This window comes from Epinephelus fuscoguttatus, linkage group LG7, assembly GCF_011397635.1.
Source record: "Epinephelus fuscoguttatus linkage group LG7, E.fuscoguttatus.final_Chr_v1".
NCBI classification, from domain to species: Eukaryota; Metazoa; Chordata; class Actinopteri; order Perciformes; family Serranidae; genus Epinephelus; species Epinephelus fuscoguttatus.
In genome coordinates, this window is record NC_064758.1 from 14,392,998 (window position 1) to 14,420,805 (window position 27,808).

Here is a 27,808-nt window from a genome sequence, read left to right on the forward strand (position 1 = left end):
TAATGTAAAAAGCACTGTAGTAACAGAGTTGGGTTGATGACCAATACCAAAAAAAAGGAATCAAGTCTGCCCTCTGAGTGGCAAAATACAAAGTCACATATGAAAATAGGTTCTGATCAATTTTTGTTTTAGATACATTGCGTGTGTTGAGTGTTTGAAAAAGACATTTTGGCACAGAATCAATTTTAAAAATATTTTTTTGTGAATATCACTCCTGGATCCTGCACAGATCCTTCCCCTTCTTGCCCCTGCCCAAAGAAAAAAAAAACATTTGATGATCTGTCTTGTAAAATAATTCACTTGGTCTCTCCACATTGCTTCAGTCTTTAAATATTTATAATATTTACAGTTTCACAATTGTCCACAATACCCTTAGGCTTAAAGAAGATGCAAACAAAAATAAACAAATTAAATATTTTTATATAGTCCCCTGTTGAGGCATTGAGTGTAAACTGTACAACTCTAAACGTCCCCTCACGAGTTCCTGGGGCAGGGAACACTTCGGGATGGAGAGTTGAGTCCGGAAATGATGTAGAAGTTGGCTGATGGTGAAGGAGCAAAAGCAGTATGATTGATCAGGCTGAAATGATTCTTGATCATTTTCCAGGCAATGATTTTCTTTTATCTTGCACAAGCATGGCTGATCACGAGAATGATTCCATAACGTATCATTTTACACTCAAATCTGTACAGAGTTCACAATTTTTTCCTTAACATAGTGCAATGACTTCTCATATCGTTTGTCTTTTTTTTTTTTTTTTTAAAAAAAAAAAAAAAAAATCACAATCACTTTTTTGAAGGTAAAAAATATCCCATAGGAAGGTCTCAATCCATAGCTTTGTGGGTGCTATGAATTAGAAAAGGCTATGCACAACACCTCCAAAAATGGCAAAAATGAAATGAGAAATCAGAAATGATCATCAAAAATCCTTGTTCGACCCTTCAGATCCTCTCTGTAAAGGTTCAGTTTTTGGAATTCGATGTCATTGAGTGACTTAAGGACTTGGTGAAGTGAGGGAGAAAAAGTGAGTGCATGCTAAATTAGATCTTTTAAAAAAGTCAAACTCATAAAAGATATGAGGCAATTCCAGTTTACAAAACTGGATGAGTCCAAAAGGGCTGGTGTTGGCTTTGTTCAGGGAAAAAATGGAGGTAATTAAACAGAGGCAATGACAATCATGAGGTGAGGGGAAATGCTGGAGATGCTGTTGAGAAGGTCCGGGGCCAGCTGCGAAAGGTGGCTCTCTGAGAATTCACACGGAGGGAAAATCTGCACCACATAAGCTGGCTGTGAATTAAAAGATGAAAATAACATGAGACAAGACTAAATCTATATATTTAACTGTAAAACACAGGTACAATTTAAAAAGAGAGGTAAAACAAATAAAGTTTCAAGACCACTGACCTGATTAGAGCCAGGGTTGGGCACGTTGATAATGCCAGCTGCCTGTTTAGCTTGCAGGTAGGTGATGAAGCCACTTTTCAAGGCTTGGGTTTGACCAAGGACATCTTCTTGGTCTCGACCACAGGGTAGAGCCAGTAGCAAACAGTAGTCATTCTCCACCTGCCATCAATGATAAGTCTTTATCAGAAATGTAAACATATCATATCCCACAGATGTTGGCTAAAATCCATGCATGTGCAAGTCTCCATTTGATTAATCTTGTTAAATATGCTCATCCAAACTTTAGAACCAGCTTTTCAGAGGTAATAAGAATCAAAATACTCACAGTCATTCTGCGTGCCACACTGTCCAGCTGGGAAGCCTCAAGCCTCATCCTCTGGACAATACGGAGAAGAGGACCTCCCTCTGGGGGCGGCAGAGAGCGCTGGGCCAGTATGGTGTTGCCAGAAACAAAGTGTAACTGGACAGCAGCCTGGTCGTTCTTCAGTGCCAACAGACCTTGCCATACAATAGGATATTTCTGTAAAACAAAAACAGAAAATGGTTTTCAGATGTATTTTTCTCTTTGGTATTGTCTAGAAAACATATTCCATGTATGTTCAATCTGTCTTCCTACCGTCAAAAGCTGCACCATGTCAACGGAACGATGTCCCGAATGCTCCAGCTTAGCATCGGGCCGTGGATGCAGAGAACTTGATGATGGTATTGCTGGCGGAGGTGTTGGCAGGAAGGCTGGAGGGCCTTTCTGTAGAGACAGATCTGGCTTGTGAGTAAGACTCATGGGGGATGTCATTGGAGACTGGTAGGAGGGGGAGACTGTATCCCGTGATATTCGGGAAATGTGTGAGAGGTCCGTAGAGGTAGCATGGCGAAGATGGGAACTCTCAGGCTTGGAATCACTTCCTCCCCCATGTGACTGAGACATTTTACCCCTGTGACCCAGCTCAGACTCTGGAGGGACCTGATTAAGAGAATACATAACAAACAAATAAAGTTATGCATATTTTGTATGTGTATACGATCTGTAAAATACAATAATATATTCTAAAATGCTGAAATATTTGCAAAATGTCAATAACACAAGCATATCAAGTGACCTGTGAAGATGTAATGCCTTGGTTAGCCAGGTTGTGTCCTGATGAAGGATGTCCTGGAAACTGCGATGGAAAGCCCCGCATATCCCGGTACACTGGAAAGGAGCCTGCCCCTCCTGGATGCATCAGCTGAACCCCATGTGGGTGAGGAGAGACCAGGACAGGAGAAGATGCATGGACTCCCCTTATTCTACTTTCGTTGGTCGTTGGATGTATCAGTTTTCCTTCTAGTGGTTTGAGAGATTCTTTTGCAGAGAGGTCAATGCTCTTTCCCACAATAGGACTCTTTGATGGCCCAGAGATGTTGCTTGAAGACGTTCCAGTCTCTGAGGTACGTGACTGTCTTGATTCTACAGCAGCCTGCTCTCCCAGTTGCTGGTGCATGAGGATGCGCTGGTGCATATCTCTGTACTGATCCATGCGTATGCTTGGGTGGAGCCCTCTGTGATCACTGTGAATCATCATTACATCCGATTGGAGCTGGGGCACGGAGGGTCTACTAAGGGTTTGGTTAAAGTGTCTGGGGTCTTCTTCACTTACACTGCTGCCACCACCACTTGATACTGACCCCTGGGGACTTGAATGAGACTGCAGGACCAAATCTCGGATGACATTAGGTTGCGGCGTGTTTGAACGCTGTGAAGGCCCTGGGTGGGAGGAAGACAGGGAGTCACCTCGCCTTCCATAGTTCATCCCAGACATTGGTGGGGTGTTCATCCTGGCTTCATGAGCCATTGCCTGAGTGACACTGTGAGGCTGAATTATGACAGAGGACTGTTCTGAGTGTGGGTGATGCATACCAGAATGATATGTAGACATTGGCGGCATGCCATGACCTAGAACAACAGAAGTTCCTCTCGGAGAACTGCTAGGAGGACAGGCTTTGACAAAGTGTGAGGGGGAGTGAACAGCTGTTCGTGGGGACTGAGGTTCTTGCTTTAGGTGTAGAGCTGACCGATCAGTTGGGATGCTAGGGCTGGGGCTCATGCGGGTTCCAGACAGTGATGGGTGGTGTGGACTCATGACTGGGCTCAGGTTAGACTGCTGAACAGCTTTGCCAATGTCCATCTTTTTTGGGAGAGGTTCAGACCCCAGTCCTCTCTTGCCATGCTGCTGCTGAATCACAGCTTGGTTGTACATCAAGACTTGAGGTGAACTAACTGGCTGCTGGTACATCTTTACGACGCCACCCTGGGATGTTGTGTGATACGGGGCTTCAGATTTGTCACACCCAAGACTCTCCTGCTTTGTACTGGAAATGACAGGTTGAGAGTTATATGACTGGCCTGTCAAGAGAACTCCTGTGTGCCCATAGGCTGTAGCAGTTGGGGCTACTTTTGGGGTAGGCGACTGGGATGATGTGATGAGTGGGTCTTGTTTAATCGAAGGTTTGGACACAGATTGCTGAAACTCTATATCACCCGCACTGGCTTGAGGAATTTGACTAATTTTGGCTCTCATCCTGTGAGGTCCTTCGGTTTTCTGACCGGAATAACTCAAAACAACAACACCCTCTGATGTATTGACCCTTAGGCCAGGACTTGAGCCTGTATTATAGGGAGTGGTCTCAACAACAGAGCGTCCTCTAGTTCCATCTTCTGCAATATCCATGCCATGATAGCGATTATTCTCATTAGAGTTTGATCTGAATTTTTGCTTGGGAATGGACAAACCAATGCTTCGGTTGCTTAGTGAAATTCGAGGAGTTTCCTCTGTATCATAAGGCATTGGAATTCGACTTATTACTGAGGTAGCAGGAGAAATAACTGTATGCTGGGTCTTCTCTCCACAGTTCTGTTGGGACTCTGTCAATGGAAAGGGTTTATGGTGTATCGGCTGTGGGGGTAAAGGTGGTCTCTCTTCGTGATGTAGCTGTCTTGAACTCACTGTATCAAAGGGATTTTCATTCTCTGACATCCGTGAAGGATCTGACAGTGCAGACGTCACCATAGTGGTAGGAATAGAATTGCTATTTGATGCAGACACATATTTCGGTTCCATTAGGATTTTCCTTAAGGTACTGGAACTAGGGTCAATATCTGAGGCCTTTGTGTCAGGAGGCATGGGGGGATTCGCTGAAGGGGTTCCAAGTGCAGTTGATGCTGGTGGAGAAGGAGTTACCACTGTGACGTGACAAGAAGGAGCAGCATAGACTCTACTTTCCTCAGTTCTAGGAGGCCAGTCTGGCGAAAGTGGCATTTTGGCAGGCCGCAACAGGGGTACACTGAACTGGGATACAGGTTGTGGGCGGGCAGGAGCAAGGGTAGGGGTAGGTGGCTCTTCTGCCTGGGGATGCTTTTTATTACTGGAGATGTTGCTTGTGCCTGAATGAAATGCAGATTCCTTGGGTACCGGCTGTTCAACTTCAGGCTGTTCTGCCTCTTTGGGCGTGTCTACAGTTATAGCACTTGTGACATCACGCCTACAAGTTGCAACAGCAGTGACCACAGAAGCTGCTGCAGTTGCCCCAGCTGTAACAGTGACTGCTTTTGAATTGATGGTTTCTGGGTCTTCTGGAATTGATTCTGGTAACTTGACTGGAGAAGGTTGTGAAACCTCTTCAGCAGCATCCACTTTTTTATTAGCTGCACCTTTACGGCTTCTTGACTTTTTCGGGGTTTTGGCTCTAACTCTGCTTGTTTTCTTGGGTGTTTCAAGAAGAGGGGTATCCTCAGCTACCTTAGGCTCCGACATTAGCCCCTTTGGGCTGGGTGTCAGAGGACCATCGTCTGAGTCCGCAGCAAGAATATTGTTGATCACCATGTGTGTTTCAGGTTCCATAATTTCGTTGGAGGAGGGGGAAGTCAAGGACTCAGGGGTAGGAATAAGAGCAGTGTAAGTAGGAGGAGCTGTGAAACTATCTGCATCTGCACATGTTTCTTCTGCTGTAATGGAATCAATAGCAGCTGCAAGTTCAGTTTCACTTGCAGGATTAGCTCGCTTCTCCTCAACCTCAGCTTCTGGCTCAACTACAACAGGAGGCAATATGGTAGGTTGCCCTGAAGGTTGTTCCTTATATGGTCGAGGAGGTTGCTCAACGGTAAGTTTGGCAATATTTTCAACTGCCTGCTCTAGTTCCATCTGCCGTGCTAAGAGAGCCGCTGGATCAGTAGGAAGTTCAGGTTCTGATAGGGTGTCTTCTTGTTCCTGTGCATCAAATTCTTTTGATTCTTTTGGAAAGCCTATAATCTTTGTTTCATTATTGTCTTGTACTATTGTCTTGGTTTTTGTAATAGTGGGAGCTTCAAATGACTCTGGCTCATCTTCCTCTGAACGAAGTAAACCTTTCACATCATCAACACTTACACGGATCTCAAGATTTTTTAAGCTGTGTGATTTATCTTCAGTGACCTGCTTGGTATTTCTTTTCAGCCTTGGTGTTTTCATCTTAACACACTTTTCAGGCAGTTGTCTCCTTTCAGCGGCGCTGGTGTCTACCTTTTCAATATCCGCATCAGCACATTTCTTTCCACCAGAATCTTTTAAGTCTTTTTCCTTTCTGTGCACTGGTGAGCTTGCGTTTTCTGCCTTTTCTGATAGCTTCACAAACAGTTCAGAATCAGCTTTAGGATTAAGTTCTGACTCATCATGACTTGCTAAATCAGCTTGTTCAGCTATCATTGTAGTGCTCCCAGACTGTTTGTCTATTCTACCTCCTTTCTTGTTACCTGGAGCAGATGAAGTTAGTTGCGTTTGTTGCCCTTTCTGTGTGCGGGGTGAACGCCATCCTTCAGAGGCTTTTACAACCTCTACAGTAGTGGAGGTCTCTTTGACCTCTGTGTCTTCTTCCATCATTTTATGTTGATCCCCCTTAACTGGTGATAAATCTTCACCTCGTTTGACCCCTCTTTTAGGTGGGCGTCCTCGCCTTGTATTGGTGGATGGAATTGGAACATCTTGCTGCATTGGCTCTTTATCCACACCACGTTTGCGCATAGAGCGTGATGACTCCACCACCTCTTTACCAGCTTGGTCATCTTCATGTAGTGTGGCGTAAACTGATCGTACATTCCTGCGACGTGTTCTGCCATGGATCAAACTCGACTCAAGATTTTGCTCAGAATCTGATGCATGAATTGGTGACTTGGATGTGGCTTTGGACTCAATTGATGCTTTTGGTACTTCTGCCCGAGGAGATGAAGCCCTTTTGAGTTTCTCTCTGTCAATTCGTTCACTCTTTCGTGTTGCAGGTTTCTCAGTGGCAACAATTTGGGATGGCTGTGATGTACGTAATACTGACAGTGGTTTTGCCCTTTTACTCTTGGGCTGTCTGCGGTTTGGTACTGGTTTAATTTCAGCCTCTAGCTCTGGCATACATACCTCACCTTCTGTCTCAGTTTTCTGAGAATCCTCAAAGTGTTTTGTCTCCAGATTTTCTATTTTAGGTTCTGTTTTAATTATTTCAGATTTTTCTTCAATCTTTGGGTAGTCAGAGTAAGAGAATTCTGCAGTCTCTCTCTCAAAACCACTTAGGGAAGCACCAGGAGTGGGAGGTTTATCTTCCACATGAGAATTATGTTCCACTGCCAAACTATCTCCGAGTTTTGCTTTGGGTTCAATTAACTCTACTTTTGTTTCCATTTCATTTTCTGGCTCTGAAAGGACAGGTGGAGGAGTTATGGTTAGCTTAGGAGCAACAGGTTTGAAGTCTTCCATTGGAAAATAATTAGATGGAGATATCTCAAGAACTGGCTCTACTTTCTCTTCTTTGACAAATGATGCAGGTTGATCTGATGATGGAGTTAAAATTTCCTTCTTTTCTGGTGATGACATTTCTTTTGGCGAAGGAACAAATGGTGAAACTGACAAGGTTAATGGGGGGCTGGCTGATTTGTCATCAACCTTGAGTACAGGCTCAGATTCCTTATCAGACAGCACATTATCACAATTCTGCCCTTCGTCTCTTCTAATCTCCACCACCAATGAATCATTTTCAGTATCAGGTGGGGTGTGGTCCTTGTCCTTTTGTTGTTGAAGCTCCAAAAACCGACTATGGAAAAGCACTATGGGCTCTTGAGGCATATCACCTAGTCCAGCTTCAGGCTGTGCCTCAGTAGCACCTGGCTTAGCAAAAGGTCTACCAACTCCAGTTTCTAAGTCTTGGTCTTTACGTTCAAGATGCTGCAGTCGCCGAGAATCTTGTTCAAAGATTGAACTGTGCAAAAAGCGAGAGGCAAACAGGTCCTGTCGCTCTTGGTCTTGTGGCTTAAGTTCCTCCTTTTTATCATGTAGCTTTTCAACAGAGTCAGTACGAATCTTTTTCTTATACCACGAAGGAATAGGTCGAGGTGCTAGCTCTACCTTGTCCTTATCTGAACAGCTGTGGGAGGTTGGAAAGCGTGAGGGAAGAAAGGACCAATTATCTTCCCTGGAAGAATACAATGTCTTGGCTCTTTCAAGGAGTGCTTTAGTATCAGGAGTTATAGTTTTATCTAATGCAAAAGAATAAAACTTATTCTTTTCCAATGAGCCCGAAAGCTTCAGATCTGTCATCCTCTCGTCACGTTCCCTGAGCATATAAGACAAGGAACTATTTGACTTGGGAGAGATGTGTTTGTTTTCTCCATCATCATCTGAATCAGTCTGCACTTCTCCAGGTTCCAAATCCTGGCCAAGGCGTTTACGGATGGTTTCAGGTTTTGCAATATCACTTGGGAAAGTCATTTCCATCCTAAGTGAATCAGATTTTATCCGTCTTTCCCAACGTTGCATTAACTCCTCATCACATCCAAGCAAGGTTGTCTTAAGCTTTGTGAGCTCACTGTCAGAAGACTGAAAATGTGTGGCTGTAAGGCCCATACTGTTTTTCAATGACTCCGCGTGTGAAAATTTCTCGTCTGTTGTTGGAGAAGATTTTCTGTCTTTGTTTATAACTGACAAAGAAATCTGAGCAGTTTCATCTTCCTCATTTGCAGAAAAGTGACCATGTCCTATTGAGGATGTTAGACTTTGATAAATGTCTTCATTCAGCTTTTGGGAACTTGGAAAATTCCGTTCTCTTTTTCCAGTGACAATTTCAAAGTCAAAATTCTCTAATTTCTTTCGTTTACTGGAAGAGAAGTCATCACTGGCCATATCCTGAATTGGTTTTGGAACATCATGCATGATATAATCCTTCTCAAAGTCATGAGTGTCATTACTTGCTGGGTTTTCAAACTTGAGCAACTTATCAGGATTGCCAAGCTTGGGTCGGAGCCATCGACTCTGATCAACTTGTTTTGTGCAAATATTCTGGTCAATGTGCACAAAGTGTTCATCTCCGTCATCAGAGTCTCTGCACTTCCCTCTCCCTTGTTCATTTTCAGACAATACCTGTTTCTGTTGTTCTTTTAATTCATCCAAATCAAGACTGCCATCATCTGACATCTTTGTGAGACTGGAGCTGTTTTCAGTTTTTGAACCTTCTAAATCCATTTTAAGGTAGGGAGAGTTTAATTGATCTGTAGAATCTTCAGGCAGCTCCCCAAGCTGTGACTGCTGCTCCAGAGAAAAGCCTACAGAGTTGCTTTCACAGTCTCGTCCATCTTTTGGACTGCTAACTGAAATCATCCGGAAACATTTATCCTTGTGGTGCTCCTTTTTATGCATCCCTTTTATCAAAAGGTTCTTATCCAAGTCTGACTCCTTAGAATTGTTCCATAGTTTATGAAGTCCAGGTCTAACAAGATCCTCTTCACTAGTTCTCTTCTGTCGATCAGTTTTTCCAGAGTCTTCAAAACGCCTTTTCCTTGCAGCCAAACGGTCAATATCCACAGAAATGCCACTGTCAAATCCCATTTCAGATTTTCCATGTTTTTTGGATTTGATTTTAGCATCCTTCTCAATAACCTCCACTAAACTGTGCATATTTTTGTCTCTGGGCACCTTTCCATGCTTAGAGATATCACTTTTTGATGGGTCTGAGCGGAATGGAGGACTCCTCTGGTCAGCTGAGGGTGATGCCAATCTAGGACTGTCACTCCCACCTCTTGGTATTTGCTTTTCTTGGATAGATTGACCAATTAATTTTCCTTCTTTTTCTTTAACACGTGTTAATTGCACAACACAAGGCAGAAGGTCTAACCTTCCTTTGCTTGAGCCTTCCTTTGGAATTTTACTGTTTTTAATTCGAAGGACAGCCTCAGGGCTGACGTCTCTTTCAAGTTCTGGCTCTGTCTCACATGCCTGAATAGGTGACGCAACTTTGAGCTTCTTAAGCCTCTGTTTCTCACTTTTGTCCTTGTCCCCTCGATCTTTACGTCCAGTCCGCTTCTCCTTCTCAACCAAAGTCCCTCTTTCAAGTTCGAAGACTCGATCCTTCTCAAGTTTGTCCGTTTTATTATACCTTTCAGTGCGTGCCTTTTCAAGTTTTTCAAATCTGGGTGGGGAGATTGAACTGCAGCTACCACTTCTTTCAGAAGATCGGCAACAAATACGGCGATCTGAATCACTTGGTATCCTCTCAGAGAGCGAAGGAGATGCAGTAGGGCTGGCAGGACGACGAGAGGCAATGTGAGATGGGCTTTGGCTACGCTCAATGGTCCTCCTCCCATGATCACGTCCACGATCTGTCTCAAAGCGCTCTCTCTCTCTTTCACGTTCCCGTTGCAAATAGCTGTATTTGCGAATGTCCTGTTCATAAGGGTCAGCTCTGTATTCCCGATATTCCCGTGGGTCTTCAAAGTATTGTGGATCATAGTAATCTCCCTGATATGGATCCCATTCAGTGTAAAACTCCCGACTTCTGGCGGGGTATTTGCGGCGTGGATCTTCAGTATATGTTCCTGGCGTTCGTACGTTTTCATAATATTGTCTTTCTGCTTGAAACTCATACTGAGTTCGTCGATCATCCCTGCCAAGAAATAAACCCAAAAAAGTAAGCTATAATTTCATCATACTTTGGCATCAATCATGTTAGGTTTAACATTAAATGGAATTGAGGCATAATTATTATTCCTTAAGGAAACAACACAAACCTTCTTTCAGAGAGAATGTCATAGAAGTCTCGAATATCCTGGCCAGATGCCTGCATTGAACGATAGAAAGCCATCTGGCTTTCCTGATTGGCAAAGTCCACCTGAAGCAAAGAAAAAAAGAAGGGTAAGTTGCAATTTTTACAGCATGCCAGGCGTTGATAACACTGTGGAAGCACAGTAGGGGTTTCTGATGCAACTTCACTTAATTAGAAGGTACGTGGAAAAGGGAAAGGAGTCTAAAGAGGTCAAAACTCCAGCAACACTTGTAGTATATAAAAAATAGAACAACAGAATTGTGCTATATACCACATGTGTTGCTGGAATTTTTGACATATTTAAGCATTGAGAACACAAAATACACTGCAAAATTTCATAGCAAAGCTTTGTTTCAGTTACCTTGATTTTACTGCCCCCTATCTTCCAGCCCTTTGTGTCTTTGACAGCGGCTTGTGCATATTCAATGTTGTTATACAGGATAAGGGCCATTCCTTTCATTCTGTCAAATACAACCTGCGGAAGACAGAGGAAAATAGAGTCCCAAGGTGCCAGAAAGTAAACAATAGGCAACTGTGAGGGGGAAAATAAACAGACTTACCTTGACTACATGTCCATAGCGGCAGAAATGACGAGTAAGAAACTGCTCAGTTGTATTTGAGGCCAATCCATCCAACCAAACACACGTAGTAGGCATACTCTTTCCAAAGCCCAGCTAAAAAAGAAATGATAAAATGAATCACATTGCAATAGTTTTATCCCAACTCAACTCAACTCAACTTTATTTATAAAGTGCTTTAAAACAACCACAGCTGAAACAAAGTGCTGTACATAGGAGGTCATAAAACAACAAAACACTGAGATAATAAAAAGCAATTAAAACAAAAAACAAAAAAAAAAAAACCCAAAACAAAACAAAACAAAACAAAACAAAAAAACAATAAAAACAGCAACAAACAAATAAAAACAAATAAAAACAGAACAAGGTCTCATGCTGGGTTAAAAGCCAGTGAGTAAAAGTGGGGTTTATGGTGGGTTTTAAAAACAGACAGTGAGGAGGCCTGTCTGATGTGCAGAGGTAGATTGTGTTCGCTTGGACCTTGGTACCTCAAGGAGCAGCTGATCAGCTGACCTGAGGCACCGGGCAGGGGCGTAGGGGTGAAGAAGCTCAGAGAGGTAGGGCGGGGCGAGGCCATTTAAAGATTTAAAAACAAATAAAAGGATCTTAAAATGAACTCTGAAGTGCAGAGGCAGCCAGTGGAGGGAGGCCAGGATGGGTGTAATGTGCTCTCTCATTCGTACTCCAGTTAGCAGACGAGCGGCAGCGTTTTGGACTAACTGGAGACGTGCAAGGGAGGACTGGCTAACTCTGGATTACTGCTTCAAAGTGCTGATGTGCAAGAAAAGGCTTCACCTTCGCAAGCTGCCTGAGGTGAAAGAAACTTGACTTTACAACTGCACTAATTTGGCGGTCCAATTTAAAATCACTGTCCATCTTAAAACCCAAGTTAGTAACAGCAGACTTTGTATAAACTGCCAAAGGACCCAGATCAACAGGGGAGGAAACACAGGAGCCGCTGGGGCCAAACACCATCACCTCTGTTTTTTTTTCATTAAAATTTAAAAAGTTTAAAATGTTAATTAAATTAACATGATAATCCTCACCTTTAGTCTGTTGTTACCAAGGTACTCGCCATCCATCTTCTTTATGGCCTTACAGACACTGGCAATGTCGCAGTATTGTAGAAAGGCATACTGGGGGGCTCCATTCACCTTCTTAATGTCAATATCCTTTGCAGAATAATGAAAACAGAAATATGTTGTCAGTAGGCATGCTCAATTCAAACTGTGCAGTATGGTAACCACTGTATATACGACCTGATTCCCAACCACTTCACAACATTAACCTACCACTATTTCTCCAAAGCGCTGAAAGATGTTAAGCAGGTCATGGTAAGTGGTGGTCTTCTCCAGGTTTCCAATGAATAATGTTCGTGTGGCCTTTGGATGAAACTCATCTATCCTCTCATCCAAGGGCCGGAACTCGTTCTCACTTTCTGTCTCTGAAAAATACAGTGAGTGCACTTTGGAATCTTGTTTTTGTTGCTGTTGTTGTTTCCAGTTTATGCTGCTGTATAGTTAAAAACCAGAACTTACCAGGGCCATTCCAGGCTGTGACTTCAATTTGCATGCCGAAAAAAAGCTTCCCCTTTGATGCTCCAAGTGCTTTCTCTTGGTCCTCTTGCTGGCGGAAGAACACAAGCCCATAACGCTCCTCTGAAGCGCCATGTATTTGCACAGAAGTGACCTTTCCATGTTTCTTAAATTCATGGAACAAACCATCCTTAAGGCTCGTATCTAAAATGAACAGATTAAATGTTTTATTAAGTATGCATACTGAAAAAGTAACATTTCTTAAATAATAGACTACTGGTAATGATTTTTCATAAAATGTGTCAAAATTTGGGGGCTATTAAGAAATATAGTGCACTACTGTTGATGTTTGTTGTGCAGGAGCACATTACAACTAACCTGTAGAGCGCACAGGAAGATTTTGGACCTTGATGCCAAAGCTTTTACGTGGTTCATCCTTGTCAAGGGAGGATAAAGGAAGTGCTGAGGGTGCAGGAACAGCAGCAGACTGCACTGAACGTGCTGGGGAGTCATCACTTGAGCTACTGCTAGAATCACTGTAGCAAAAGATGAACATGGACTCAGATGTTGTTACATGCTTCACAGTCTCGATCATTATCAATGTACAATGCAAAGGTGGTCTTCTGTTACTGTAACGGGTTGATGCCTTTGCCTTAGAGCCTAACTGTTGATATTTTTACCTCAATAGAGTCTCAACAGATTGTCAAAACATAATGCATATACTGTATATGTACTGTAAATGCTCTGAGAAACCAAAGATTGGATAATATGTGCTAAAAGCTATATTTTAATGTCAAGAACAGCAGTCCAAATGTAATTTTTGTTAACACCGACTCAAAAAAGGTGACAAAATGTGTTTGCTCTTTCCAATCTGTGGGGCAAGAAAGGAGGATGAGATTGTATATTGTATTGAAAAGGCAATAATATGTGCACATTCCAGATCTAACATATAGAAGCGATGCATTTGCATAACAGTTTGTGCAATGCACTGACAATGTGTCTTTATACTGTTTAAAAACCACATTGTCTTTCAGCTGAAGAGGGAAATAACACCCTCCTTCTCCCCAGTTTATGCAGCGCATCTGGTTATCAGTATAAAAAGATAGATTTGCACGTCAGCGGCAAATTCATGGCTGCCTCATGCACCTTTTTTCTGAAACCATTCCCATGCCTGTCTCGGCTTTCTAGGCCCTCTGCTGTTTGTTTCCTTCTCACTTTCTCCTCCTGTGCTCAGACACTCCCGGAAGTGCTGCTCACGGAGCCTGGCCTGTGGGAGTGGGCAGGCAGCCAGCACTGGCCAGAAATTTCCAGTTCCAACTGGATCTCACGGAGGGGGGGAGCCATTGCACATACAGAGGTAGGCAGTGAGAAAAATATACCAGCCGTCTCCTGAAATTCCCCCCACAGCACTACCTCGTCAAACCACATGTGTCGCTACATGTCGTTCAAAGCTGTGGACTCTGCTGTGTCCAAAGGTGATGCAGTTATCCAAAACAGAAACAACTGGAGAGGGTAAGGTGAATTTATGTAGTGAAGGACATGCTTATATTTCTAAAAATGCAGACCTCACTTGAATTTACATCCCAGGCTTTTGTTATTTATGCATTCCTTGTACAATCACTCATCAATAATAACTAAAATCAACTATAAAAACGCAATAAAATTAGAACAACATGCACACAAATATCATTACAACATTACAGCAACACCCGGCAGTGCATAAAACCAGCTAAATCAGCATGTCAAATTCAAAACAGAGCACAAGAAAACCGACAACTATGATGACGGTCATGTGGACCTTAACTTATTCCAAAGTATGAACAGCGGTAATAACCCAATTCAGATCAAATCTTAATAACCCAAAAAGCTTGTCATTACAGCAACTGCATACAGCAAAGGTCATTTTCTGTGCTTTGACTCTCATGAGCGATCAACTCCTCAGCCAACAACTTTGTAAAAAAAAGATTTGACATTTGAAAATTCACAAATGATCATACAAAAATGGGCAAAGTAGAAATTTGCACACACAACACTGCTTCAAAGGTTCACACATTTACAGCTTGTTTAATACTATTAAATTAGAAATGATAGTGTCACTCAAAGCCTATTTACAAAGCCCTTGTAGGTGATGTCATCTTTCAAGGTGGCACCATTGCCCATGTATGGACTGCTTTAAAATCCTCAGGTTTTATGATGGGAATCAAAGACAAGGGGTTTTACCATATATTCCCTGTCATGGTGTGTCTTTAAAATAATTTTCTAACATGCAGGTACTTGTATGCCATTTCTGCTGGGTTGAGCACGGAGGTATCTTCAAATGTTGAAAACAGAAAAAGCAAGCCTGTCGTTGCAGCGCTTACAATCAATCTGAAGTTTAACCTTATGGTTGGGCATGTTGTTGCTTTTATAACATTATTTCGATCAACGTTGAATGACAAAAAAATATGCAGTATCTGCTGAAGAAACAGACATAATGAAACACTATTAGGATATGTTATCTTGAAACGGTTAATGTTATAAACCACAGCTTCTGCATTGAGGGATGTTGAGCAACAAAGTCCCCTCTAACCAAAGACAGAAATTAAATGCACAAGCAAGTCTTTGCTTGCTGGCAAAACTGGTGGTTTGGCTTAAAAAGTGTTGCTGAATTCAATACAGCTGATATAAATATATGCTGGGGTAACTGCAGTTGGTTTAAAAAGATAGTATTATACACAGAATATGGCAGGAAGACTTTGTGAATGCTTAATTTGGGCCCATGTTTGAGAGAAGCTAATGCATTTATTCAGCCACACTCAGATGTGCCAATGATATGATCCACTGTACGTTTTGCTCAGTGGTACAAAATACACACCAGTGACACTGTTTACACAATTTTCCTGCTTTGCAAAATATTAAGGGGTCTATATATGAACATGTTTTTGGTCGATCTGAAAAAAACTGTGAAAGCTGAATTTAAATAATCTCAGAAACTTGATTTAAATAATATACCATGGGGTTATGAATATACTGTGTTGTTGTATAAATGCAAAGACACTGGAATACTACCAGGGAATGTCAAGACATTAATCCCATTTTAACCTTATCAAAAATTAATTCCCCATCCAGCTACCACTGTGACTTGACAGATAGATGGCATTATTAATCCACTGAATTTGTCCAATAAACTTAAACAAGTACTGTACTATGTGAAGCAGCATTCAGAGTGCAGATTTCTTTCTTAAAATACTCTTGTGTTCTGCCCAGCACATGTTTCAGGCTGGGATGCACAAAGGTAGACAACAGCCATGCACAAGAGTAGAAATGTTGACAACTTGACTTACCTGCCACTTGTACTGCTGCTGGTGCTGCTGACTGAGTCTGAACTGGAGGAGCGGCTGCGAGAGCCTGACCCACTGTGGGAGCGTGGAGGACGGGTAGCCTGACTCGCCAGTCTCTGAGGAGAGGGATTTCGCGAATGGGTTGAGTGTGGAGACCGGCTACGACTGTGGCGGTATGACCGCTCCCCGCGCCGACCCCTGTCCTCCCTGTAAAGGTCCCTGTGAACCACACTGGCCAAAGTAAAGGGTTCCCTGGCACGAGACTCATAGCGAGGCTCTGGTGTCTCAAAGCGACATGGACTCCTGCTGTGGGAGCGGTAGAAGCCCACCCCACTGGATGTAGATCCTCCGCTTCCTCCCGTCGTGGCCCCTGCTGATCCACCTGTCCCCGTGTTGCCAGCAACAGCGCTAACAATAGTTCCACTGACTCCTGACGACACCGTTGTACCACTTCCACTGGAGGTACCAGACCCGCTCCCAGCCGTGCTTAGAGTCCTCTCTCTTGCATCACGATAATAGTCTGTTTCATAGTGCCGTTGGCGTTCAAAACTGCTACCAGGACGCTCGTGATGTCCATAGGCACTGTGATCGTACGCCCGATCCCGACTTTCTGCCGTCCTAACAAACAGGAAGAAAGGACAACATCACATTACAGTTACATTCTAAACATTTAAGAAAGCTGTTAGCATCAGACATTGGGCAAACAAAATTATCAGGTGTCTCTGGTGGGTTTTTCTTAATTAGACACTTGGGAACACGGGGCACTAAAGTGTTTTGAGAAGGGTGGGTATTAAGCATCTAAGAGATAATTCTTTTCCAGCCTACAGACTGAATTACAAAGGAATTTAAATGATGAACTGGGCAACTGAGCATTTCTTAACTGTTTATGACTTGGAGATGAAATGCATCAGATCCTTCTGCCATCATAGCAACACAACAAAGATGCTAGGTTCAGTTAGGTAACTGTCATGCATCAGCATGGAGGTGTAAACACAAACTTTAAGCTTATTTTGTCAAAAACTGCTCTTCTTTGAATGCAAATGTGTTATCATTCAGTAGTTTCTCAGTTCAAGCATCAAAGAGATACATAAGTGGTACACCCTGCCGTGAATTGACACGCTATATTGAAAATACAATCAACACAGAACAACCAGAGGAGATTTTTAGCAAAGGGCATGCATTCAGTGTTTAACAGAACAGAAATCTGCAGCTTATTTCAAAGCTGAATTGCAGGATATAACAGACTTGCACAAAGATTTCTTATAATAAAAAGGATTTACATGAGAGATTCATGCCTTTATAGATTGTCAAGTCATTCTGGTCTTGTAACTATAACAAAAGCCACTTTTGAGGCGTTTCATCTTTTATCTGAGAGGCTTTGTTGAAGGTTTTTGGAGGTGACTTATGACAAGCCTTTTGTTTGTAATGTTACACAATTTGACACCACTTGTTCTCCTGAAAAAAAAAAAAAAGGCCTTCAAAAGCATCTTTTATGAAGACGCACATTAGAAACGGTGCTAATAAGGACATTCTGTTCAGACCCGAACATCCTCGTTCTGAATAAAGCAATCAGAATTTAATTTGGTAATACGACTGCTGTGTCATTACAGCAGTCGTATTACCCAACTCGCCCTAATGAGCGGGACAGGACAGCAATTACCACTGTTTGAATTCAGATCAAATTATAATCAGCAAATTAGTCTTGATGTTCCAACACAGGGCGGAATATGGTTCAATATAACAACACTTACAAACCCTCATTATACTGGTTCCTTAAATCAGAGGCTATGTTTTCTTCTTTGTCCAGTTCAAACAAGACGATGGAAAATTTTAAAACTCAAGACTGTGCCGGATTTTAATAACAAACGAACCTCAAGTGTGAAAATTGTAAAAAAAAAAACAAAAAAAACAAAACAAAACACAAAACAAAAAAAACCTGTGCAGTGCTAATGTGAAATAAAATATTTTTGTAATTTAATCTTTGTACGTGAGTGACACTGGAGTGTCTCATATGTACATGAGCAATTTCAAAAAGTTACTTCCAATTCTAAGAAAATTACATATTTTTGCTATGTGACCTGTATCTAAGAATAAAATAAATAACTTGCTCTATAAATATGCCTATTTAATCATATTAATACATGGGCATAGGTTTGGGTTTGACGTTGGGAACACATGAAATGGACACATAATGTCCTGTGTTGTGGTTAATTTTTCTGCATCAAGTTTTGTCTTTTTTGCATCATTTATCGGGCAAATGTCTCAAATGTCTTCAAAATAAAGTCCTCTGCTATTTTCATGTTTTTACTGGGAGGTTGGGGGACAAATGCACATATTCTAAAGATTTGAGGGGGACATGACAACTGCGTCCCTCCAAAAGCTACAACTGTGTATAAATCAGAGCTTTCTTTGAGGAAAAACTAAAGGTTATGTCGTATCCAAACCAGAAATTTCGTTCATATGGTTGATAAAACCAACCAGTGCACATAGCATCTTGCTGGACTACTATTTTAATGTCCATATCATCTAACTGCAACTTCTTGGTTTGAGTTGAGGCAACCTTTTAAGACCCTCACTACCTCCTTCTCCCATCCCCAGTTTTTCCTGCCAGTGCGCACTTTCAGCTAAGAAAGAAATTTTCACACAGTTAGAACTCATCAAAATGATATGCTCTGTCTCCATTGGTAAAATTAAGCTTATAATATCAAACGTGAGAAAAGAGTTAATCCAACCAATTCCCTAGATGGGATTTACAAATTGCCCTTGCTGACAATTGATAGAGGCATCCAAATCTTTTGAATCTTTGATTGATTTGAGAGTTGTTGTTTTTTCATTACATCTGTGTAAAGATGTGTCTATGCAAATTTTGCTTGCTTGCTGGGTTGCATGCTGCTAAACTGTCTACGCCAACAAAGAACGGTAAGTACAAATCAAAGACATTCGCAACATGGAGAAACTTCTGAAAGTGTTTATCTGATTAAAGAGGAGTTAGCAGCAGCTTTTTGTTAACGTTTTCTTCATAACAGGGAAAATGAGGGCACAAAGCTTTTTGTTTTGAATCTCAAGCAAACATCTGTAAATACTTCATTTATCAAAAGGCTTCATTTTTATAGGTTTCCCTTTATTATTTTTTTTTACATTTTACAATCTAACTTTCAAAGATGCGCAGTGTAATGTTTCCATTAGAAATACTACTAATTGTTTTGGATGATGCAGGAAATTGGGAAACGAGTCCCTGCACAAAAGATCAGCTAAAAGCTTTTCAGTGTATCTCCACACCCCAGTACTGCATGTGAATTTCCACAGCCCAAACAGTTACTGAAGTAAGTGGCCTGCATGTCAATGTGAGCCACAGAAACCAAGTAACATGGGTTACACAAGGTGCTAACAGGAGGCTGCTGCCATTTCTGTGAAGATATATGACACAAGTGTCTTCCTCTGCATCACTGATGCCCTGTGATGTCCTGAAAAACCATTTGGTAAATGATCCATAAGATGAGTTTCTTAAAAACGCCCAACCTGACCTTTAAGGCTGATAAAAAATGTGTTACTCATATTCACACGCCTTACTTGACAAGACTGTGACAGACTGCATTCATCCCCTAAGCTTAACCCTTTGTACACCCCTGCCCTCCATTTTTTAAACCGTATCCCTTTCAAGGATATGTGATCTTAGTTTTATTTTCAAGTCAAGAGCAAAAATTGAGGTCTACACCAAATGGCATTACTGACTGGATTTAGGGGTTTGCAGGGTTAGTCACTGAGCAATTATTTATACTAATTTATGTGGGCACTCTTTGATGTGGCCAATCTGGAAATATTCCTCTATGTAAAAGATCTGACATAAATGTAACCTATAGCCATAAACAACTTCCATTTATTTGCTCATAAATGGAGGTCTTTCATTTAGTCTTTCCAACAAAGGATTTTGCCATGGGGCACAGGAACAAAAGAGTGCATGGGATGCACATAGTCTCCTGGATGTTGAGGATAAATTGGTTTAGGCGACTTGCACTTTGTCTGTATTTCGCTGCACAATACATAAAGTACAGCGGGTCAGGGGCAAATTCTGTTTCAGCTTATTTGATTTAATCATCTGTGTGCTGGATTCATGAATAACATCTATGGTATAACGATGTCTGCTGTGAAACTGATGGATTACCTTGACCCCTAGATGCTCTCGAAAATGCTAATTTGGTGGCGCAGGCTCACTGCTCAATAGATAGCCTTCAATTTCACTTCAATTTCACTTTACACAAAACAGGTTCTACATTATTCATGGAGCTTAAAAATAATTCAGTTAGACTTTTTTTGGCAGAATTTCCATCAGTGTTTGATTATTAGTCTGCTCTGGTGCATGCTAAGCACATCAACTGTTTTGGGATTACGTGAACAGCATAATTATAAGGATGCGTTCCAGCAGCATGCTAAAAAGCCATCTAATGTGGAGACTCAGTCATGTGGGAGCAATACAGTACATGCACGTCAATTCAATTCCAAATTTCCAGAACTATTTATAAGTAGTTTATTGTTAAATGTCCTTCTGCTATGCAAACGTACAATCTAGCTGTGCAGCTGTGCAGCTGTGCAGCACCCTGTTGTCCTCGCAGGCTAAAGCACAAAGCACAGAGCTTGGGTTGATCGTTTTACATCATGATATAGATATAGTGACATAGTATATTTTCTGGAAACTCTACTGTTTGCAAATTAAATAACCAAAGTGGAATGTCTGTTTTAGGTTAATCCAGTGAATTAAATACAAATTAATGTAATCAATCAAACTGATGCAACAATCCTGTAAAGCCAGCACTGCCATGAATCAGTCCTGCTTATTGATTTGCAGCGTCGCCTACAACAGTCCAATACAATCAGAAATGAAAAGGCATGGACACCACAGTATAAAAGGCAGAGAAATTTCTCCTTCCATACCATCTTACTTCAATTACCATTTTATCAGCCAGCCCTACATGAAGCATTTAAATCCAGGCAGGGACTCTAAATGGATGTAACCTTTCTACTTGCATACTTCCTGTCAGTGACTGTGGCCAACTCTCTAATAAAAAGGGAAATGCTTCAAAAATAATCTTAAATACGTTATATTTCTCAGGAGTTTAAAAAAACTAAGTTTAAATCTGCACCCTGTGACGGGTTATACAGTATTCATATTCTACTCTTGTCCCATAAAAAGGAAGCTGAGGACATTTCAAAACTGCAGCTGCAAAGCAGGGACAAAATACACTAAGGCTGGAGCTAATGGCCATTTTCATTATTGATGAATATGCTGATTTTTTTTTTTTTCAATTAATCAACCAATCATTTAGTCTATAAAATGCTTTTGCAGGATTTTTTTTTCCTCAGAGCCTGAGGTGACATTTAAATTTTGTTTTGTCCAACCACCAGTCCAAACCTCAAGATACTTTATCGAAAATTACATACGAGAGACAAAGGCAGACATGCAGCAAATGTTTTGGCATTTTTGCCTAATAAAAGACTTATTATTATTGACTATTGACTAAATGCAAACTCATCTATTAATTTTCTGTTAATTACTAACTAGTCGTTTCCACAATAAAAGATACTGACACATAAAAATCATAACCTGACTTTGTCAAAGCTAGAATTGGAAACAACCTACAAGGATAATTTAACAGTTATTTAATTCAGCCTCACTATTTTTTCAGAGACATTAAGAAATATATACACTGCATAAATATATTTATTTTTTCTTATCTTTGAACCTGTATCATTTTACCTTTGTTGTTTTTTCTAATCCATCAGTTAGCAGGGCCCAGAGTTCAGTCCAAATATGGTGAAACGGCTTTTAGCCATTATGCTTGGAACAAAGTACTTAAAACTAAGCTGTTCTCTTTTTCACTGCTTTCTATTAATCAGTTTTATGGTACTATTATTTGTTTTTTAAACCTGTCTATACTTTAATTAAACTCGCCTATGCTTTCGTAGGTTATTTAATCTTTTCATTTTTCTTACCTTTTGCCTGTAAAGCACCTTAAATAACATTTTTTGTGTGTGGTTAAGGGCTCTATAAATAAACTTGGCTTGCCTAATCCTTAATTTTGACTCCTATTCAAATCATTATTATTGTAGTTTGCCATCCCTGCTTTTCACTGCACGTATTGTAAATATGTGACAAATGTTTGTCTTTAAATCTTTATCCACAGCCCCATTTCTGTGTAATATTATGACAGTGTTGAAATTTTTACTTTGATCACTAGTCATGAATAACAGCTGAAATACGGATCTACACATCATAAGGAGGACGGGGGGACAAGAGCTGAAGGTGGGGTCAGGTGACAGAAAGAGAAAAGAAAACAATATAAGGTAAGGTCTGCATATAGACACAGGCAGTAACAGCAGTCTATGTACCAGCTACTTCTGTTAGTGGGGAAAATGGAGAGAGACAGGGGTTCAAACTAGGGGGTTAGAGAGGACAGCTAAAATACACAGGGCAGGACATACCAACCTTTTGAGAGAGTGGTAACTTGACCTATAATTCCAAATACAATCTAGGGAGATAGAACTTTGTGAGCAGAAAAAAATGGGCAAAAATGTTGAGTGGAGAGGGAAAAAACGAAGCAACATTGTTCACGTTAGAAAATGTAATCCTCATCTTCAGGGTAGTGGAACCTCGCATACTTAGACGATTGTCTGTTTTATTAAAATGACGAAAACACACTTGGCCTTGTACGGATCCAGGTTAGGGATGTTTTGTATGCTGGAAAATGTCAATTTGAGTTCATATATCCATCGAAACGTGGAGGGAAAAAAATCAGTGTTGCACTCAAGTCCAGTAAAATAAACACATGATATCCAGGAGTCAATCTTCAGTTTAGTCCACCGTTGATTCCCCAACAGCAATGACGGAAGTGATGGAAAAATTAAGTCTTACATCTTCAATTTGTGAAGTCCTGCTCATTCCACTTTGGTCAAATTCCTTTGGCAGACGGGGAAATCTGGCCATGACAGATTACAAATAAAGAACGTCTCTTATTGGTAATCCAGATTCTTGTTTGTCGTAGCACTGTATTCACTCCCAGGGTAGAGAACTTTCGTAACAGTCTTGAAGCACATGGATGTTCATGTCTGCTGTCAATCTCCTTTACAAGCAGAAGAGCCTGCATGCAGTCTGAACCGAAGCTGAGTCAATGGGAAATTCAGTTCGTGGGTGCAACTTTGATCTCCTATTCTGGATGTGATTGTATCCAAGGTTAAATTATAGTTCCACATTCACGAAAGGAGCAGGTAATCCACAGACATGAGGTAGGATATCTCCAACAGCAACTTTCCAGTCTCAATTTCCAGCATTCTTCTTTGAACTGTACAATCCAAACATAGTCCATGTGGGTCCTCAATAAATCTGCGAGTCTCAGTCGTTGAAAAGTAAAAAAAAAATAATCTCCACAAAAATAAGGCAGGAAAAAAAAGTCATTTGCTCACTTGTTTTTGTTGTCTCTACTGAGGTGGATCACCAGTAGAGGTCTCCCAGCACTCAAATTGTAATGCCCTGATTTTAGATATAATCCCAAATAAAACAACAAAAAAAACCAAAAGAACCAAGAAAGCAACCCATACCTTTAGCATGATAGCATATCCTTAAGGTGTCTGGCCAGTTTTAATCCAACAGGGAGGTATAAATATCCTGTGTAGGTTATCCACATGACTCCAGCCAGCGAGAATGAACACCTTGGTGAGGCGTGCACGATAACTGAAAACCAAATTAGACTAATCCAAACAATGGTGTCTTATACATATAATGTATGCTCTTGGTTGTTTTGTTACATGAGGAAAAAAGGGTGACATTAATCCACCGAGCAGGACGCGTAACTCCAGATTAGGGGAATCCCAGGGATGGCCGCTGGACCACTCTCTCTTTTTCTTTTTCTCTCTCTCTCTCTCTCTCTCTTTCTCTTTCCCTCTCCCTTTCTCTCTCTCTCTCTCTCTCTCCAACAATCTCCAATAATCCTGGGAAATTTTACGATATCCAATCTTTGCCCCATATTTTCCGCAAATGATACATCCACCTCACAGAGATGTTTAGACTCACAAAAATAATCCCCAACAGATTAAACTACTGACTATTCCTTTAAGTAATAGATACACTTGTGTACAGACATGATCTCTTATGGAACATCTGTGTCTACCTGTATGAATCCAGGAGCGCTGGCCACGCTCTGAGGACTCTAGAGGGGATCCCTATGAGATTTTATTCTTGAGCATGAACTCTTTTTCTCCTCTTCCCGACCGCCACCTCCCACCCCGCCCCGCCCCCAATGAACAGATGGTGGGAAGATGCTTGGAGGTAAGGTGTATACCAGAAACCACGGTTTCCCCCTGCCTTCAGAGAAACGTTGTCCACTTACCCGTCTAGTCTGCGTTCATAGCGTCCATCTCTGCTGTGGAGCGACGTGGGGGGCCCATACACGGTCCCCCCTGCCGCCCTTGTGAACCCTGATACATCCCGGCCACGAGAGCCTAAGGACAGACTATCGTCCAGCCCCCTCGCAGCACTAGGAATTGTGCCTGGTTCATTGTAATCAGTGCGCAGGTCTCTGTCCCCCATCTTGTTGATAGCATTGTGAGCCTTCTGAGCACTTTTAATGTCCACAAAATCCACAAAGGCTGCGACTCCACCTTCTGAACCCCGCTTGGGCAGGACCTTGACACTCTCCACACGTCCATATCTGATGAGAAAACAGTGGAGAAAAAAAGGTGATCACTCGGTTTTGAGCTAAAACTATGTTGCATCACTGTTTATGAATAGTACAGTTTTAATTTATATGGAAAATCATTTTTCAAATGATGACACCTTTTTTCAAATCTCCTACTGCTGAATTCAATCATTTCAGTGTGTGTGTGTGTGTGTTGGTGTGTGGAGGGGTGGGAGGCAAGGTGGCTTTGCTACTCTTTATTTTCTGCTCTGTGGTACTTTCTTGCAAGGCAACAGTAACCCAGCAACTGGACTTGAAACCTTGGCACGTTGCATGTTAATAAATGCATATATTTTCTAACATTAGCATGTTGTCTAGGGAGGAGGATGCAGCTCATGAGATTACAGCTACTGGAAAGCGCACAGATGAGGTTTGGGCAGCATGAAAGGAGACGTGACATTTCCTGATTCGCTGTGTGTGGGTTAAAAAAAACCCTAAATGCATTATGCATTTCTTTATGGTTTCTTCTATTTTAGTAATTTCAAAGCACTTTTGGGGCAATTTTACATTTCAAACATCATTTCCCCTTTTCTCCCTTCAACTTTAAAAAATAACTTCTCATAATTTAATGGATGTGTATGAGTCTAAGTAGGCTATCCTATTGTCTCCATCATACGTGTGCAAATGACAAAATACCTCGTTGAGTGATGGTTGAATTGACAGATGCAAAGCCTATAACACAAAATTTGCAAGCCCAGTGTGGCGTCACAGTGCCTGCTATCATCTTTCTGCGTTGAGTTTTTCCCCCCATGAATCTTTCGTGAGTGTGTTTTCGCTGTCCGACAGAGACAGTAGGGTGCCCATAAATTTATTGGCATGCCAGTTCCCAACATTGAACAGCCTCCGACGCCATTTTAGAAAAGCTGTTCACACTGCTTACTCATTCTGCCGTCCCCCATCTTCAATGACTTCTATCACACATCGGGCTGTCATGCACCTGCATATTCTGACTACCTCTGGGTTAACGCTGGAGCTGAGGCAGCATGCTAAAAAGCCACTCGCCGACACAGTTTCCCCTCCGCTATTGCAATAACATGCTGCCAGTCACCATCCCCCTCCAAAACATAACGTTACGCACATCTTATCACGGGCTTGTGTAAATAAAACGGCATATAGGTAGCCCATTATTGTGCGTCCTGCACGGCTGCATTGATCAGACACGAGCCGTGTTTGTGGTTCACTCACTGCATCTGTCGACCCTAAATAATAACACCAAGCGGGTGCAAAGCAAAAATCATCATCATCACTTTATATATTTTACACAGAGGTATGTTGGGGGGTGCGCTGCGCCTTTCCGTTACAATTTTGTCAAACAGACATGTGTGATTTATGTTGGTAATTTGGCAGCTCTCGTCTGATCCGGCGACGCCTACACATTAAAGAAGCCAACGTTGCTCATATAGGTAGACTATGATGTTTTTCAGCAGTCTGGTCTCCAGCACATATGGACGGAGAGGCGGGCTGCTATTTCCTTGACAGCCGAGAAGAGAGAGGCGAGAGCGCGCAGACAAACCGTGATAGCCACACAAAAATTCATATTTACATTTTTTTCTCTCCTCGTCCTGAGGAAGACAACAAAGAGCTGAAAGCCCATAAATGGTGCATGGGTTTGATGTGCTCTAGTAGCCCCCAAAACAAAAAAGAAAGCACAAGTGGAGCTCAATCAGAATATCGTAATTAAAAAATATCGATATGTTGTGTGATTTTGCTTAAATCAGATCGCGCTGCAGGCTGTGCAAGTCAGCAGCAGCAGCAGCAGCAGCTGGGGGTTGGGGGGTGGAGGGGGTAACGCGGTACTAATGTGGCAAACATAACCATTTCTGTGTCCATACGCGCACAAAGTAAACACAAGAAGCCTGCTATAGCGTTACAGTGTTGCATATCAGTTAACACGGAGCACAATCACGGCCAGTTTGCCACAGTGTTGCAGCGTGGATGTCGCGTCACCTTTTCACTGACTTGTGTTACATTTACAGGAAAAAAAAATCCAGTTTCTGCAACAGCTCCGGTGCACCCTGATAGATAAGGACATAGTATGCTAATGAAGCACACTTTGTGCACAGGTCTGGGTGGAAGCAGTGACCTGACAAACTCGCAGAGAGTCAAGTGAATCACCGGGTCCCTGATTTGCTCGGGCACCATGAAACACACGGCGACAGACTGGATACAGTCTGCCAGAGATGCAGACTGTGCAATGCATGGCTTGTACAATGCTAGCAGCTCGCCAGGTAGGCTGAAGTTTGTTTACACTGACAGTGTGCTGACGGCGTCTAAGGTACAGAAATATGTGTTTCTGTGCGGTAACCAGGTGGAAAGGTTGGCTTCTTACGAGTCAAATGGTTACCTGGTGTGAATGAGCAAGCACACAGCATGAAAGGACTAGTAAAGTTATCACCTAGCCTACAAGTTAGTAAGCGTGTCAAAATGGCAAAACCATATGTCCGCTAGCTGGGTGGCTGAAGCTGAAGCGTGCTAGCCCTTTGCTTTTTTATCTCCGCTCAAATGCAGCACAATGTTGTTGCTCGGGGAGAGCTGACAGCAGTTGCCAAATAGGACTTTGCTACAGGGGGAACCTCCTGCTTCATCCCGACTTCACTAAAATGTGACACAACAGAGAGAGATGCTGGCCGTGCACTCGTCGTTTACATTACAAAACACACACACTCGCACACACACGTCGCTCATTAGTGTCTCTACTCACCGCTTGAAGTGCTCAATGATTTTCTCTTCTCGTACATTTTCGGGTAAATTTCCCACCCATAAATGTCTGGTTTCCCGGACCATACTGTGTGCTCCTTCTCCCCTATCATACAGATGAGTTTGCTATGTCAGTTTCTTCCCGTGCAAAATAGAAAAGGTTTGCAAAATAAACCGCCGGACGAGAAAAAAGAAATACTCGGCGCAAATCATTGACTGGTCGTTGTGACCCAATGTAAACCATTAGGTTGGATCCCCGCACGCTGTTTGATACTCTTCACTGTTAAAGCGCGATCTTGCACCTCATGAACGCGCTCCGGACTGTTCCCGTGACTAGGCGCGTCCCTGACACCATGCGACCTTTGGGTGTCGAAAGAAAGCATGTAGCTTCCTAAAAAGATGCAGCAACTTCGCTTGTAATGAGAGGCACACCGCGCAGGCGTGGCTTTGTGTGTGAACTTCT

At 41.9% G+C, this 27,808-nt stretch overlaps 1 protein-coding gene across 2 annotated transcripts; it reads right to left on the reverse strand.

Annotated features, from left to right (window-relative positions):
- Positions 1-304: 304 nt before the first annotated feature.
- spen (spen family transcriptional repressor) lies at positions 305-27,754 on the reverse strand. Of its 2 annotated transcripts, XM_049580307.1 has the most exons (15): positions 27,350-27,754; positions 24,301-24,621; positions 15,926-16,540; positions 12,981-13,138; positions 12,606-12,806; positions 12,360-12,511; positions 12,114-12,239; positions 11,050-11,163; positions 10,851-10,964; positions 10,455-10,555; positions 2,503-10,330; positions 2,022-2,366; positions 1,731-1,925; positions 1,406-1,564; positions 305-1,288 (listed from the first exon to the last, which is right to left on the reverse strand). In XM_049580307.1, the coding sequence occupies exons 1-15, from the start codon at positions 27,430-27,432 to the stop codon at positions 1,157-1,159; spliced, it is 10,644 nt and encodes a 3,547-aa protein (XP_049436264.1). In that variant the 5' UTR covers positions 27,433-27,754; the 3' UTR covers positions 305-1,156. The 2 variants fall into 2 exon arrangements, with proteins under 2 accessions (XP_049436264.1, XP_049436265.1); XM_049580308.1 differs by lacking the exons at positions 24,301-24,621; positions 27,350-27,754 and adding an exon at positions 22,404-24,270.
- Positions 27,755-27,808: the final 54 nt, after the last annotated feature.

Coding starts and splice junctions, on each gene's coding strand:
- spen (XM_049580307.1), bottom strand. CDS start 27,432: ATGGTCCGGGAAACCAGACATTTATGGGTGGGAAATTTACCCGAAAAT. Junction 11,164..12,113: donor TTGGTAACAACAGACTAAAG/GTGAGGATTATC, acceptor TTTCTTTTTTAG/CTGGGCTTTGGAAAGAGTAT. Junction 10,331..10,454: donor GACATTCTCTCTGAAAGAAG/GTTTGTGTTGTT, acceptor ATTTCTTGGCAG/GGATGATCGACGAACTCAGT.